Raw genomic sequence first — 18,351 nt, forward strand, 5'->3', positions numbered from 1 at the left:
CAAACATTAACAATAATATTTTGTTTTTTATTATATAACCCCGAAATAAAATATTACGTTTCCTAACAACGATAAAAAATATTAATAATAATAATAATAATAATTATATACAATATTTAAAATACCTATTATAAAATAAAAAATAAAAATATTTAGAATGATCGATATACATCAAATAATACAAATAATTGTCAAACGAATAGTTAATGAATGTATGTACCTATTCTTTTATAAGAACCATTTTCTAAAAAAAAAATAACAAATACAGTTGCATTTTTAAAAGTTTATTAATATTTTAGGAAACAATTGAATAATTCATTTTTTTTTTTGGGGGGGGGGGTCTAAGCCTCCAGCTCCCCCTAGTTGCACTTATGCCTATTTCCTATACATATTACTGTGTTAGTGTGTTACTATTTCGTCTAACATGATTAGGAATGGGTAATTCCCAGGTATTCACGGTAATCAAACTCAAATATTGAGGAAACGAATTATAGTTTATGCATTATACATATAAATAATGGTGTAGGTATTTCATTTGAATATTCAAGTTTTTAAACCTTTTCCTTTTTTTCATTTTTTAATATCAATAGTTTTTTGTAATTCCTAAGAATTTCCTATTCCGGCCATTCGGGAATTCCTGGGAACGGGAATATTCTTTCCCTCTGTCATTACCCGAAATTTCCGGGTTTGCCAACCCTAATCATGATGTGGTAAGAACAAAACTTCGTAGGTCACAGCACTAAACATGGATGAGGGTGCAGTGTGTCTTGTTTTTATATAATCCCAGCATCTTTATTGTGTGAATATGGTAACCCTGAATTCATATTGCAAAAATCAATACGAGTACAATTAACAACAATGAACTTAACTCGCACTGTGTATACTTAAGCAGATATAGACATATTATATAGTAGGTACTTAATAGTTACCTATAATAATAATTTAAAGTTGTAATAAAACACATTTATTCGATTTTCAAAAGAACAATATGGAGACACCTGAATCATTAACCACCTGTAATGAAACGAGTAAGAATATACTATATAGAAAATGTATCTACGTATAAAACATGATAATGTTACGTTTAAAATAATATAGGTATTGAAATATACCAGCTACTTGTATAATTTATAGGAAATATACCTACCTAATAAATTTCCATGTTAAAAACTTTCAACTAGATATAAAGTATATTTATATTTAATAATATTTAACACCTATTCATTCAAAAATAAATAATAAAGCCAAATGAACCTATTCATTAAATTAAGCTACCCAATATTATTTTAATGTTTTATACGTAAGATACATAATTGATAGGTATTTTGGCCACTATTTAATTTTATGTTGAAATATATGATATATTTCATTGTTATTGGGACCGTGAGTAAGTTATAAATTTATAAAATTCCATGATTTAAAAAAAAAAATATTAACCAACAATTCCAATTTTGTATTCATAAAGGGACATATCGACTGTTTGCAGGCTAATTGACGTAAGCGCCAAAAACCAAATTGTTCAGGAGAGACTAAAAACCATTTAAGAGAGATTACGTTGTTCTATATTTATAAACTATCGTTTTTTGGTTGTAACTATACCAAATATTTGTTCTTGTATAATAATAATACTTAATTTTTTTTTTTTTTTTAATTTAAATTTAAGTTTTGTCACTTACGACCTATTTTAAAAACATTAAAAAAAAAAAGGCGTTTACGCCAGACTATTTATTTTTGATTTTTTTTTAATAATTAGTTTATAATAAAATTATTACGCCATGTAACAATATTTTCGAGCAATTCTAAGCAAATAATTGTTGTTTCAAGATAAGACTTAATTAAAAAAGTGGAAATACCTGTTTTTAATAAAAATAAAAACTATAACATTACCTGTATTACATGAAAATATATCATTTGTACTGCATAATTAGTTTATATAGTCTACTTGACTAGGTAGTAAGTAGTAAATTATTATGAAATTATCCTTTGAATAAAACAAATAACAATATTGTATTGAAAACATAATAGTCTTTAATTAAAAAGTAGAGATACCTCTGCATTTATAATAATAAAATAAAATAAAATCACCTGTAAATAAAAACTTAATTGTAATAATATTATTTTAATATTACATATTATTATTATGTATATAATATTCAGTCTTCTTGACTAGTTAATAAGTAGAAAATCACCCTAAAAATAATAATATTGTATTAATAACAAAATAACATAATAGTCTATAGTTAAAAACTAAAAACACCTCTGCGTTTAAAATAAAATAAAATAAAATGAATCAACTGTATAATATAAAAACTTAATAATAATAATATTTTAATATTGCATATTATGTAGTTAATGTTCAGTCTTCTTGACTACTAAATAAGTAAAAAATTATCCTAAAAATAATAATATTGTATTAATAACAAAATAACATAATAGTCTATAGTTAAAAACTAAAAACACCTCTGCGTTTAAAATAAAATAAAATAAAATGAATCAACTGTATAATATAAAAACTTAATAATAATAATATTTTAATATTGCATATTATGCAGTTAATGTTCAGTCTTCTTGACTAGTAAATAAGTAAAAAATGATCCTTTAAGTAACAATAAAAAAATTAGACCAATTAAAATTATCTTGAAACATAATATTTATAATAATTACTAATAGTCATCAGAAACATCAGAATCTTCAATATCAGACTCGTCAAGACAGTCTCTAATTGTCTCACTAGAATTCATATCATAGTACTCTGCATGAAATCTGTTAATCAATAATATTATATTATTATACATTTGTTAAACCAGTGCAAAATAGAATTAAAAATTATCTTACTTTTCTGGGATGATACCATTCTTGCACAAATCTGACAAATCTTTGAATTTGGCAGATGAAATGGGTAATTTTCTTTCATAGCATTTGTTTGGCAATGTTGGTGTTTGTGCAAATCTCCCTCTTTTTTTGATGACATGTAGTTTTTTGGGACATTCTTCAAATTTATAAGATTCAAAAATCATTATATCTACATCTTCATCTTTTTTTATGAATAATTATGACCTCAATTTAGAGTTCATTACTCTTTCACCAGTTTCTGTTATTAGAATGTTAGGGAAAAATGTAGTAGAAAACTGTTTCCAATCCAAAAAATCTGTTGATTTTAATTCAATTACTTCTAAAGGTCTGGGATTTGTTCAAGCATTCCTTATTATTGGTGGCCATTCACTAGGTGTCCATACAGTAGTTTTTTTAATGAACAGTTCAATAGTAGCATGGATGCTATCTACTGGCATATAGGTATGCCCAGGTAGTAGAAATGTCAACTTAATTTCAGTTATACATTTTAATTCAAACTTAAGGACATACATAATCATTGCAAACATTGCTTTATTCTTATTTTGGCCTGCACATGAGTCACAAAATAATGCAATAGATGTTATAGATTGGCGTTGGTCAACACTATTTAAATAATTATAAATGCATGAAACTATTTCATTGCAACCTCTATTACCTATTGTCTCACCCCACAAATAACAAAAAGCATTTTGGTTTCTACTTTCATAAATGGTTAAATTATAGGTACTAAATTTCCGACTATAATATAAGTTCATATTATCACCCTTGGGAGTATTTAAAACTTTTTGTAAGTCGAAGCTGACACATAATGACATAGTATTGTCTAATGGTTTTTTATATTTTAGAAACATAGCTTTACAGTCTTCTTTGTCATTTATATGTTTTTGATGATTTATGATTGATTCATCTTGTGAACTATCTCCATTCAAATTAATAATATTATCAAATTTAGAACATGTACGCCATTTATCCTTTTTAGGTAAATGAAAACCTATATTATATTCTTCTGTGAATACTTTTCTAAAAAAAAATTTAGAAACAGGTATATCATTATTTGTTTTGCAATAATCTTTATAAATGGCATAAAGTCGAAGAATATTCATAAACTCTGCTGGTAAGTATTTTTTGGTTGTCGATGCTCGGCAATAATGTGAAGGAACAGCAGGTAGATTTTTAATAAATTCATGAAGTTTAGAAACTGTTATTTCATTTATTTTATTCTTGGGAATTACTTTTCCACGACCATCACTGAGTGCTGTAGCAACTGGTGAAGAATTCTTAATAGTATAAAGCAAAAATTTTTGTTTTATATCTAACATCGTTAATAAATACTGCTGACAAACTTGATATTTTTCACCCATGTATGACAAAAAATAGCTGTAGGTGTTGGAACGTCTACTGATGATTTTGGTTCTTATTCTTTTAACACTTCCTTTTATAGCACATTGAATTAAAAAGTCACGTTGTCTTGACTTATTTCCAAGTTTCCAAAAATTATCAAACATAATTTGTCTATCATTTTCAGAAAATTTTTCATAACATTTGAATTGACATTTTTTTTTAGTTATACATGAATTTGTTTTAACAAATTTACCTACACCATTTAATTTTTGTAGTTTAGTTGCACGTATGTTAACCTTCTTCTTTTTTTTTCCCCTCTTGATTATTTCTTCATAAATATTATTATCTACCACAACAGTATTGTTTTTAAAATCTGTATTACATTCATCAGAACTCTTATCTTTCATAATTTGACTAAACAAAACATTTGTCAAACGAACATTTTCTGAATTAGGTAATATTATAGAGTTGACACTACTTACAACATCATTATTGCATTGCTTGGTAGCAGCGGCGATTAATTTATTTGCTCGACTTCTGGACGTCATAATTCAAATTTCAATTAAAATAACAGACGCGAGATGGAAACATTCAAACTAGTTATAAAAATAGTAAAAAGAATAATTATAATTATTAAGAAATCAAAAATCCGTTTTAGACTTTTAGTCGTAATCACCAATAACGTTATCAGATAAATGCGCGGGAAAACATGTAAAACGTCGTAAGCAACAATAATGCATAGATATTAAAGAATGGATAGGCCATTTAATAGCTATATTAATAAAATAAAGAGTAGTGTGCCGGAATGGGGAAGAGAGAAAGACTGTTTTTTATCATTGCTTCTCATTCTGACCTTAGATCATATACATGATACATATACATATACATATACATATCATATACATCATACATCATACATCATATGATCTAAGATTCTGACAGAGGTCTTATCATAAATGATATACAATAATTATACATATATCTATTTGTGATAAGACCTCTATAATCTCAACAAATGTTCATGTTCGTTCCCGTAAATGGCCTATCCATTCTTTAAGGCGCCCGATGCCTATGTGATTTTGACCTCAAAAACACGGTTTACGGGAATAATGATCCTGCCCTGTAGAGTTAACCAAATTTGATAATTTTTTTTTTTATTAATAGAGGAGAATATTCTACAGCCCGCATCGAACTCCTTTTTTCGATATTTTCATCTCAAACTTAATTATAAGTCTTTAAAAAAAAGACAATTTTTAGCTTTTTTATAAATTATTTTATACTATTATTTAAAATAAAATACAAAATCAGAGATCGATGCGGGCTGTAGGAAGTCTTCTTCTTTCAGATAAAAAAATACTCATCAAAATCCGACAATTCTATAAAGCTTGAGAGTTATTTCCGTAAAGCAACTTTTTTCAATATAATACACCCTATCAACCACCCCTAAATAGTTATCGGGTAGTAGATTAGTGGAAAAGTCTTATAATTGAGGTAGCAACTAAAATATAAAATTTAATTTTCAAATTTTATAGAATTGTGGAAAATTTGAAAAACTGGCACCGCGGGACCCTTAATATCTATGCAATAATGTCGCATAAGCAATTTCACATTTTTTCGAATGTCGCTTACATCAATTTAGTGGTGCTTACGACCTAAATATTTATAACTGTTAAACATTTTTGTCGCTTACGAAAAACACTTAAACATCGATAAAATGAATTGTATTCAATGTATCGATACCAGAGTCAGCGCTATCTATGCGTCGTAATGTCGCTTATGCCAAAATGACAAAAAGTGAATTTAGAGAAATTGGTCGCTTACGCCAAATAGCCTTCTCACCGTCGATTATTATCTTCAAAAATATACTTTTTGATTTGTATTTAAACATTTTGTTTTGTATTGACACCTTGCACACCCCTTACCCATAGATGCAACTAGGGTTAAAATTCTGGTGGGGGGGGGGGCAAAGCCCACCAACAAAACTATTTATTTAAAATAAAATATAGTGGGCTTATATCTAAATCAATAAGGGATGTTTTAGGGGGGCTAAATCGTAATCAGAGGGCTAAGCCCCTCCCTAGTTGCACCACTTCCCTTACCTCAACCTACGTTAGGCCGCTGCATTTTATTAGCTTCGGGCATCACATTTCCTAGATCCAGCACTGCGTATATTATTATACACATAGGTGGAACTACGGGGTGTACCAGTTGTGCCAAAGCACACCCTAAAGGCATAAAGTAAATTAAATTAATAACATTTAATAATATACATACACATTAATTGAATTTCAGTTTTTTATAAGTAAAACTAGGGATCAAAATGCTGGAAAATTTCGGAAAAAAATGTTTTTTTTCCCAGAGCCTCGGAAAACGTGGAAAAATTGGAGAATATTGAAATAATACATTTCCGAAAAAAACCGAAGTTTTCGGAAAATTAAAAATTTTATTTATACGTTCCATATCAAATTGGTATTTATGTGTGAGTGTATTTCCCCGAAAATAAATCACCTGTATTTTTAAATGTTAAAAATTGTATACTTAATGTCTATTTATGTTTGTAACAACTAATAACTATAATAAGGTATTATAGTAACTGGCTGATAGGTTTATAAATTATATTACAGTGACTGGTGAATGGTGAGTGATGACTAGTAACTATTTGATAGTTTGTATATTATCAAAATTAGTGAGTGGGTAATAAAATATATTAAATATATATTTAAATATAAAATAATATTAAGAAATAATAAGAAATAACTAATTAGTAAATACTTAATAGTTAGTACTTTAGTAGTTAATATTACAAATTATAATTATTTATAAATCAAGTATAGAATCCTCAAGATTTATCCACTACAGACTTTAAGTTAGGTATGGTATATATAATATGTATGTAATATGATTATCAACTATCATTATTTAATTAGATTATTTATACTATATACATTACTTTTTCAGTTCTTTTGAAAACAAAACCATTTTTTTTCATTCAATTTTTCAATTTTTTCAGGAAAAAAACCAGTTTTTTTCGTTAAAACCATTTTTCCGGAAATTTTAAATGAAACCAATTTTTCTCCCTAAATTTTGGAAATTTTTATCCCTAAGTAAAACTGCAAGTGTTCAGAATAATTCTCTAAAATAATAATTGCACGTATTTTTACCAATTGTTATTTTACATTTTTAATGAAGCCCGGATGTTTAGACTTTAAATCACTTCATTGTATTTGTTTATCGACTATCATTATTTCTTAAATTATATTCAATGTTATTGTCGTTGACACGAAAACTTCGGTATAATAAAATTATAGTGGTGGATGCCGGACGGTGATAAACTGATAACTATTTTTAGCGAAAAAATATTGCCTTTTCTTAGAAACCGACACCTCTCTGATATCGATGGTTAAGAAATAATACTTTGGTAGTTTCAAGTTTGGTAGGTATTTCATTTAACGAGATGTCGTGATTCGAGCAACTCATAGACACCATAATTTATATTATCGTTAACTATTTGAGTAAAACAAGTAGCAACCTCTATTTCGAATAGGAATTAACGGTTAATGTTGAAGCTTCTGAAGGTTACAGAAGAATTTAAAAGTTTTGTGCCATTTCAAAGACGATTGTTACTATAGAATATAAGTTAAAACAAATAACAATACATTTGTATCATAAATATTTATTATTATTATTATTATTTATTATTTATTATTATTTATATACTAGCGTTGTTTTAGTTTATTTAGTACCTAATAAATATAAAATAATGATTTATAAATTAATATTTCATGCGATTAAACAATAAATTATCATAATTCATAAGTAATGACTATACTTACATATTACATACCTATAATAGTAATATTGTATATTATTGTATCAGCCAATAGCCATAAAGCCATTATATTATACAATAGGTCATAGTATTGGTTAGAGAACAATGGTCGGATATTTAAAATATATTATTAACTTAAGTTTATTTTATATATCGTTCTATGGAAGACATTAATGAGCGAAAAAAAATTTCATATTACGGGTTAATTTGTTTATAGCCTCAGCTCTTAATTATAAAAAAACGACAAGAAAAAAGGCCGGGCACACTCAAATGTAAAACTCTGGGTCCACCTATAATTATACACAACTGTATGTTGACTATTGTGTATTGCATATTTGTATTATCTATATATTCGGATAATAATTTACTGGTATTTTTTTTTCAAAGACACCATTGGGGGAGGGGAAGTCACCTACTTGCCATACTGAAAATGTAATCGTAGAATCTACTATTTGGCATCAGGATTGAATTGTTAAAATGTATTATTTTTTTCTATGTTTTGTTTCCCAATTTATTATGAAAATTACAATTAATAATATTACCAGAAAATAACGTTATTATTAATTTAACGTATTTTTTCCGTTAACATATATTAATTTAGTGTTTATTATCCATTTGGGCTGGTCAAAACTCTCCCTTTCCTCTATTGAAAGCTGAAATGATCCACTAATTTAATGTATCTACCATAATATCATATTTTGTTAATTTGTAAATTTGTAAATCAGGTATAGTTATTCGATTTTTATAAACTTGGTTTCAATATTAATATTATATATAAATATATATATATTACCTATATTAAATTAGGTTGATATATACAATATTTTTTTGATGTGTAATATGTCATAATAGAAGCTTGGTATAAGTAAATAAATCAAAAATAAATTAGATATTTCAATACAATTTTTACAATAAATAATACTTCATGTTTATTATTTTATTTGTTTTCAGATGTTGAAAAAAAAGTTGAAGAAGAAAAAGTAACACAGGATGAATTAAATATTAAAAAGGAGCACAAAGATGCATTAAATTGTACTGGGTTTGAAAAGGACGAATGGTACAAATATTACTATATTGTCAAAGTAGTAGTGTTTACTTTGTTGATTTCGAGCTTCCTTTTGATCGTGGGGATGACAGTACATGTGGCGCGAATTCTGTATCTGAGCTTACAGAAGAAAATATTTATTTCTAAGATTCTTAACAAAGAATTGTAATACCGGGAGAAAAATAATTGAATCACTTCAACATGCATTATAGCATTTTGTATACATTTAATATTAATAGTCAATATAGATTATCATAATTTATTACTTATTTATACTCGTATTATTTATTCATAGTTCAATCACAATTTGTTTTATTTAATGCGGACGGTAGTTGATATAATGTTTTTAATTTTTTGTAAGTATTGAACAATGTTTTATCTTTTCGAAATCATTGAACAACTAGGTATTTTTTTACACTGTTAGAAATGTGTATATAACCGTTATAATTCTATAAACACTATCAGTGGCGCCGAACTATATTTGAAAAGGGGGGGGGGGCAAGTAAAAAGTTATACGGACCACCACCCCCGTTTACAAAATAAAAACGCTTGCTACAGTGCTGCATATGAATTCATTAAAAGCTTAGGAGTTAGGAACATAATTCATAAGTAGTTTGCTGGGGTACCCACGGACCCCCACGACCCCACCCACTGAAAAAAGGGGGGGCGGTTGCCCCTCTAGGGTTATTGGTTCGGCGCCACTGAACACTATAAACCTTGTATGTATTTTAAATTTAAATTAAATAAACCCATTATTTATTTCTTCCCAGATGGTATAATTATTTTTTTTTCTCTAAAATTGTCATGTGTGCTGAAACCTTAGCTTATTGTCGATAAAATGTAACTACCTACCAATAGCATGTATTTATGTTATAATTAACCAAATTAACATAGTCATTCTTTCCAACTTATTATATTAGGTGTATCTATCTAAGGATAAATTATAAGTAATTATAATATTATTTAATATATTAGGTATATAAAAATAAAGGTGTGTTATATATTCATTGTATCATGGTTAATGGTTAAATAAATAAACATAAAGATGAACAAAATAACGGTAATGTAAAGTATTATAAACTTTTGTATTTTTCAATAAGAACATTTTCAAAAAAAGTTGGTAAGTGGATGTTGCTCTGATGTACAGTAGGTTACAAGTGGGTTACTGTAATGGATGGCGTTAAATTTTAATTCAATTATTATATTATAATTATATAAGAAAAACGATTATGAGCGAAAGAGGTCAGTCAGCCTATAATATTAGTTATTACTAAGTATATTTGATGGTATTATTGTGAATAAAGTAATTTATATATAACCTATTTACGTGGAACTTTGTTATAAATGTTCAATCCTTAGATATAAAAGTTTAATATTTTATAAGCTTTTAACTACAAAATAATTATTAAATTTTAAATTCTATATATTTTTTAAAATTCGAAGTTTAAATGCCTATAAAAAAATTGTGCATATTATGTATTTTTAATATTTTTCAAATACTATTGTAACAATATATCAGGAACCTTGAATTACATTTTTACATCTTTTGGCCCAACAGATAAAACTTTATTGATATTCATAGAAAAAAAAAACTAAAAAAAAGGTGGGTAGGTGGATTTTTGCTCTGCTGTACAGTAGGCTACAAGTGGGTCACTGTATAATGGATGGTATTAAATTTGAATTCAATGATATAATATCACTGTATAAGAAAAACGATTCTGAGCGGAGACGGTATGTCAGTCTAGGTATAAGACATATTACATACTAATTATCTATGGTATTAAAAAAAATATTGACCTATAATAAATTCCAAATTAATCACATCACAATATCTATTAGGTACTTATATAACGCCTTATACATCAACAACAATAGATATAATATAATGAAAATGTCCGTATACAGCTCAATATTTGGAAAATGTTATGGTGTATACTATACACTGTAGAAAATGTTAATATAAACATTCAGTCAAAATTTCATTTACCTGTGGTTATTTGTTTTAGAGTTGCACCAAAAACCAAAATCGCTTTTCTCAAAAACAGATTTTGCGTAAAAATTCCCGTTTTTCCTAAATTTTTCTTTTGTTTTTCACGTCGCTTTTGAAAACTACTGGGAAATGTTTACTTTTGACCCCCCCCCCCCCAAACTACCAACTAGATTAACTTTCCTATCAGAAAAGATACTGTTGAAGAAAATCTAAGCATTTTTACTGTCCTAAAAGGTGATGACAGACACAAAAATAAAAAAACACACATCATTGTAAAATCAATACATTCATCGTTCGGCGTTCCACTCAGAATCTAAAATTACTGTAAAATCAAAAAAATATATATATACTCGTATATAAATAAATTGTGATTATGATTTTTTTCATTCTTGTTGGTAACTAAATTAAAAATAATATACTTCATGCAACAGTTCATTAAAATATCAATCTACTTTTTAAATATTATTGAATGTATGTAAATTATAAAGAAATTAAACAAACACGTTTTGTTGAACTGTATTTTATTATCAAATGAAAACAGATACCTAAGTTTAAATAGATGCTACAATATAACAATAAATAACAGGAAGCAGTATGTTGTTGCGGCAATGGTCTTAAATTCTATCTACAAAAAAAAAACAACATTACTATACAAGTTATACAATATGACTACTACAATTTTATCATTAAAATATTGGAATAAATTAGTTCAAAATAATATGACATACCTACCTGCTTGATTTTTTTCCCATTCAGTTAATATATATTTTGTAATTTGTTGTTTGTTTGTTAATAGTTATTTCCAAAGAATTTCATCAAAAATAATTAATTCAGGTGTTGGTATTAGGTTTTCAAATTTAAGTCTGGTATTGATACCCTTTTTCCGTAGTGTGGGAGCTTATAAAGTAGAAATATTTCTACTGTATTGCATTTTATAGAGAGATTTCACAATTTCAGTCCACTAAATCGTGTCTTTCACCAAATATTTACCTATTTTATAATTAAACGGAGATAGCACACTCAAAATTGGTCTTCCTCGAATTTTTTTACCGTTTCACACAATTTTTTTTATCACGCCTTACAAAAAACTGAAATATCTACACCAAGTAAAGAACTCAAGAACATAAATTATTAAATAAAGATTTTTGTTTTTATTGCCATAAATTAATTCTAAATTATTTTTACACAAGTATTCTTATTTTATTTTTTAGATTCTGAGTGGAACGATGGATGTATTGATTATACAATGATGTGTGTTTTTTTTTAAATTTTTTTTTTTGTGTCTGTCATCACCTTTTAGGACAGAAAAAGTGCTTCGATTTTCTTCAACAGTATCTTTTCTGATAGGAAAGTGAATCTAGTTGGTACTTTGGGGGGTCGAAAGTAAAATTTTTCCAATAGTTTTCAAAAGCGCCGTGAAAAACAAAAGAAAAATTAAGGAAAAACGGGAATTTTTACGCAAAATCTGTTTTCGAGAAAATTGATTTTGGTTTTTGGTGTAACTTCAAAACGAATGACTGTAGATACATGAAATGTTCACTGGTTGTTTATATTTTCATTTTCTATACATGATAAAATTTTCAAAATATTTTGATTTGTTTTGAGCTGTTTACGGACAATTTCAGTTTCCAATTTAATTAGTTTTTATTTCTATGAATGTCAATAAAACATTATTTGTTGAGTAAAAATACTTGAAAATTTAATACAAGGCTCCTATTATATTATTACAATGACATTAGAAAAATATTAAAAATCCTTTGTCACAGTTTTTTTTTATTAGCATTTAAAGTTCAAAAATTGACAAAATATGGAAAAATCACGAAAATTTGCAAATTATTTTGAGTTAATAATTCGTAAAAATTTTTCTTTTTAGAACAAAGTTTTTAAAATGTAATACAAGATTCCTTATAGGTTATTCTACCTTTATCAAAAAAAAAATGTCTATAAGAAACTCAAATTAAATTTTTATGAGCGTTTGAAATTCATATTTTTACAACATTTGATATTCACTCGATTTCTTACGTAACGATATTCTTATTTTATTGTAATTAAAAAACGAATGACTGCAGATACTTGAAAATTTCACTGAATATTTATATCAGAATTTTCTATACAGGATAAAAATTTGAAAATAACTCTTTTTGAGCTGCTTACGGACGCGTTGTCATTTTTCAATTTTTTCAATTTTTTTTTCTATAAATATCAATAAAATTTTATTTGTTTGGTAAAAATACGTGAAAATTTAATGCAAGGCTCCTGATACTTTGTTACAATAGCAGTTGAAAAATATTAAAAATACATAGGCACAATTATTTTTTACAAGCATTTGAAGTTGATATTTTGACAAAATTTATCAAATTTAAAATTGAATAATTATTTTGTAGTTAAAAATTTATAAAATGTTCAACTTTTATATCTAAGGATTGAAAATTTAAAACAATATTTCACGTAAATATTTAATTCTGTTACCAAAAATTCTAAGAAATACATAAGCACAGTTTATTTTTATAGTCATTTTAAGTTCGAATTTGGACGAAATAACATATTAAAAAACCTGGAATAACTATTTTAGTTATTTTGTTGTGATTGTAATGATTGTATAATATTATTTGTGGGTACTTGAAACTTCTAAAGTATACTATTATATATCTATGATAGTACCACGGTTTGTTGTTGATTTATAACGCGTTACCTAATGGATATTATGATATGATTAATTTGAAAATTATTAATAATACTATAGATAAGTATACCTAAATATGTATGTCTAATATCTAGACTGACATACCGTCTCCGCTCAGAATCGTTTTTCTTATACAGTGATATTAATATATTATATCATTGAATTCAAATTTAATACTATCCATTATACAGTGACCCACTTGTAACCTACCGTATAGCAGAGCGACATCCACTTACCCACCTTTTTATTAATTAACCCACGCCAACTTAGGCCTAAGGGTGGTTTTTAACCGTGTGGGATGGTACTGTAGGTCTTTGTAAACACGTGTTATTTACTTTGGCAGAATTTCAAATTGGGCACCTGTAGGTTTTTGCCATGCCCGGTCGGCGTGCCATGGCGGCCTCTCTCCAGATACAGACCTAAGCAATTCTCATGCATGCTTCATTTTCTATAATTTTACATTCACTGCTGAGGCTATGGCTGAATCGTTCTGTTTCGAACTATTACTAACTGTAATAGGAGCGTTCCATAAAAAAATAGAAAGAGTCAATATATAAGCATCGGGTTCCCTATACTTTTTTCATAATCCTTTTCAGCCTCAAAAATATTCGGAGAACAGACAAAACCAATTTTGAGTTGATATAAATTGGTATTGTTTTATTCATATTAATTTTAAAATAGACGAAATGACCAATATTTTAGTTTAAACTTGATATCAAAAACAAACATATCAATGAATTCTAAAGGTGGACAAATGTTTAACTGTTCAATTTCTTGACGGTTTACCTATAGTGCACTGTTACGGATGGTGTTAAATTTGAATTCAATGATATAATATAATAATTGTAAATATACGAAAAACGATTCTGATCGAAGACGACCAGTCAGCCTATGATAAAATTACTAAGTATATTTTATAAATACTTATAAAAAAAAATTATGACTATGTATTTTTAATATTTTCCATCTACTATAATAAAAATATAGCAGGAGCATCGTATTACATTTTCAAGCTTTTTTATCCAACAAATAAAATTTTATTGACTAGTTATATAGTAGAAAATCACGAAGTTTAGCTACGAGCAATATTATTTGATATTTCCCAGCATCATAATGTATTATCAAGATCATTTTGTTTTATGATAGTTTATTATTGATGGACGACACCAACCTTAGTTAATACAGGTATAAATATCAAATATAGGCATACGTCACGTAGACTATAACTAATAACTAACAGAAATTGCTGCTATAAACATATTTTGTTTTTAATTACAAAATAAAGATATGTACGTGATAAATAATAACATCAATTACTATAAATTATTGTATAAAAATATATTATATATTATGACGACGCCTGTCGAGGGAATCAAAAAATCATGCGGAAAATCAAAAAAAATTTTGTGGCAAGGCGGATTTGCAGTTAGTCGAACGTTAAAACTGCTCCGGTGCGCGGTCAAGCGACCATACAGTGCACAGTGAAGCAATTAGTATTATGCTGCTTGTTATGGATATTTGTACGAAAGTACATAGTTGAACACAGTGTCTGGTTGTGAGCCAGAGGGTCTGCCGTACGGCTGATTATACGTCAACTACTGCGAGCGCCTCACCGATGAAAAGAGACCTGTTCGGTTGTATATATACTAGCACATCGCCACTGGTAATGACTGGTTAGAGTCGGCCAGCCAGATACTGTCTACAGCCATGGAGCCAGCCGCTGTCTGGACATGGTGACATCTGGTGGTGGCGTATGGTCGCCAACTGGTCTTCCCGCTACCGACCCCACACCTCGGTAGAGCGCAATGTCCTTAACGTGGCTGGACGCAAAGGAGATATTTTAATACCGACTGTTTACTATAGGAAATACAATTTAGTATTATAGGACATCTTTCTATGTACTTGCACGTGGGCCATGTGCGTGGGCCGTGTGCGTGATAAGTGACTGTGCGTAAATGAAAAAGCCTAGTGCTAATAATTAACGGCGTACCGATATGAATGCCGGTAATGCACTATATGAATATTAATTATTTCGTTTTTTTTTCTAGTATTCATAATCAATGCTAGGTATAACCAGATAACCTATAATTTATCAACTATCAGAAACAGTTTCTGAAAACACATTTGAATTCGTGTTGAAATTTATTTGAAAATTCTTACATTTATTAATTCATTTTTTCACTTTGCCATTAATACACTAAGAAATTCTTAATTTTCAAAATAAAATCTAAGCTTGAAGGGTGAAAATGTCATAGTGCGTTTAAAATAATATTTTATTATATTTTAAATGTTATAATTACCCAGGAATAATATTTTTAAATTACAACAAAATAACCAAAATTGTTAATCTTCGTTTGAATATCTTATTTCATCTAAATTTAAACTTAAAATTACTATAGAAATAGTGTATTTATATATTTTTTAGATTTTTGGTTACAGTAAAAAATATTTATGTGGAATTTTGTTCTACATTTTCAATCCTTAGCTATAAAAATTGAACATTTTATACATTTTTAACTAAATAATAATTTGTAAAACAAAACATGACGATGAACAAAATATACCTATTATATATCATTAAGAGTACGCTACCATACATTTGTTGTCTCCGTCTTACACACGCACGGCATAGCAAATTGTCGTTCACTAGTTTCAATAGTGTGCTGTTAGTTTTGATACTAGAGTGAATTGGCCTATTCTAAAACTTTTAGGTCAGAAAATTATCTGTGCTTAAGCGTTGCCGATTTTTCAAAATTTTCATTTTCATGCAAGATATGGGTATGTGAAATATCTAAAATAAAAAATACTCATATCTCGCTTGAAAATTAAAATAGCGAATAAAAGCCAACGCTTAAGCACAGATAATGTTATTATCTAAAACATTGATAATAGGTCAAATCACTCTATATCAAAACTAACAGCACAATATTGAAACTATTGAAAGAAAATTTGTTATGTCATAAGTGTGTAAGACGGAGACAACAAAATGCATGGGTAGAATCCTCTTAACATGATACTGTTGAAGAAAATCGAAGCACTTTTACTGTCCTAAAAGGTGATGACAGACACAAAATATAAAAAATAAAAAAACACACATCATTGTAAAATCAATACATTCATCGTTCCACTCAAAATCTAAAAGCGGATAAGTGGGTGTCGCTCTGCTGTACAGACGAACAGTAGGTTACAAGTGGGTCAAAGTATAATGGATTGTATTAAACATGAATTCAATGAAATAATATTATCTATGTATAAGATACCAGAGACGGTTACCAGTCTGGATATTTTATATTATTATCATAGCTTGAAATAGTATTATAGTATTATTTTAGATTCTGAGCGGAGCGAGGAAGCTAGTGGTTTTACAATGGTGTTTATTTTTATTATTTTTTTATCCTGTATACAAAATTTCTTCCAGACGGAGTCCTTTGATTTCAACATTTAGTACTTTGTCTTTTAGCAAATTGGTTCGTGATGGTAGGTACTTTAGAGAGGTCATTTTTCGATTTTATCAATAGTTATTTAATGCCGCAGGAAAAACCACCGAAAAATTACGAAAAATAAAAATGGTATTTTAATTTCTATCACATTGTTTATCACCATATAAACGAATAAAAAATCATAATATTGTAATATTAATTTAACTTACATGATACCTATCATATATAATAACAATATAAAATATCCAGACTGACAAACCGTCTCCGCTCAAAATCGTTTTTCTTATACAATGATATTATATCATAGAATTCAAGTTAAATACAATATTAATATATTAAACAGTTATTTTAGCCAAAACATCCAATCCTTATTCCATCATATTATGATCTAGTAATGCGATGGAACAATTGCAGTTTAGCTCCCCTTTCGCCATTTTGAATTTTTTTCATCGAAACTTATGTAACTCATCGAGTTAAGAACGATGGTGCAATCCGAATTTGTCGCTCTCACTTAGTTTCGAAGTTATGGCCTTCCAAAGTTTTCAATTTTACGTTTATACGCATGCGTGCAACACTACTATAATGCCGCGCCGAGGACCATTTTTGTTATTTTTTTGTACTCTTCTTTTGTATTCTATTACTTAACTTCGCTAAAAATAAAATACTTATTAATTAGCCTATATAATATAATATAATATGTTAATTATTATTATTATAAAATTATACTGTGATAATTGCCATAAAATGTTAAGTATCTCATTATTACTAAATTGTATATTATTACTTATATGCATTTTAAATTATCCTTATAATGATAGAATAAGCTGTATTAAGTCACCGAGCGGGGTCACTCGCTCGCTGCGTTCGCTCGGACAATTAAAAACGAAAATATCCACCGAATTGTTATGCAACACCTCCCCAAGTGGGTCACAGGGTTAAGAAAATTGCATTTTTGTTGCACCGAGTCAACGAGCGGGGCACTCGCTCGCTCAGACAATCAAAAACGAAAATATCCCTCGATTTTGCTATGCAACACCACCTCAAGTTGGTTACAGGGTAACTGCCAGCTAGCCATGCGCGGCATTATAGTAGTGTTGCACGCATGCATATAAACGTAAAATCGAAAACTTTGGAAGACCATAACTTCGAAACTAAGTGAGAGCGACAAAT

At 27.9% G+C, this 18,351-nt stretch overlaps 2 protein-coding genes across 4 annotated transcripts; one reads left to right on the forward strand and one right to left on the reverse strand.

Annotated features, from left to right (window-relative positions):
• Nucleotides 1-878: 878 nt before the first annotated feature.
• ACYPI26172 (uncharacterized LOC100573855) lies at nucleotides 879-9,837 on the forward strand. The gene is given in 2 exon segments (NM_001246115.1): nucleotides 879-1,028; nucleotides 8,975-9,837. Coding segments are annotated over 2 exon segments (303 nt in total). The 5' UTR covers nucleotides 879-988; the 3' UTR covers nucleotides 9,238-9,837.
• On the reverse strand, nucleotides 2,291-5,367 carry LOC107884503. Of its 3 annotated transcripts, none has more exons than XM_029487409.1 (3): nucleotides 5,135-5,367; nucleotides 2,836-5,047; nucleotides 2,291-2,763 (listed from the first exon to the last, which is right to left on the reverse strand). In XM_029487409.1, the coding sequence occupies exons 2-3, from the start codon at nucleotides 3,015-3,017 to the stop codon at nucleotides 2,664-2,666; spliced, it is 282 nt and encodes a 93-aa protein (XP_029343269.1). In that variant the 5' UTR covers nucleotides 3,018-5,047; nucleotides 5,135-5,367; the 3' UTR covers nucleotides 2,291-2,663. The 3 variants fall into 2 exon arrangements, 2 of the variants coding, with proteins under 2 accessions (XP_029343269.1, XP_029343265.1); XM_029487405.1 differs by having other exon boundaries at nucleotides 2,291-5,047.
• Nucleotides 9,838-18,351: the final 8,514 nt, after the last annotated feature.

This window comes from Acyrthosiphon pisum, chromosome X, assembly GCF_005508785.2.
Source record: "Acyrthosiphon pisum isolate AL4f chromosome X, pea_aphid_22Mar2018_4r6ur, whole genome shotgun sequence".
Classification (NCBI taxonomy): domain Eukaryota; kingdom Metazoa; phylum Arthropoda; class Insecta; order Hemiptera; family Aphididae; genus Acyrthosiphon; species Acyrthosiphon pisum.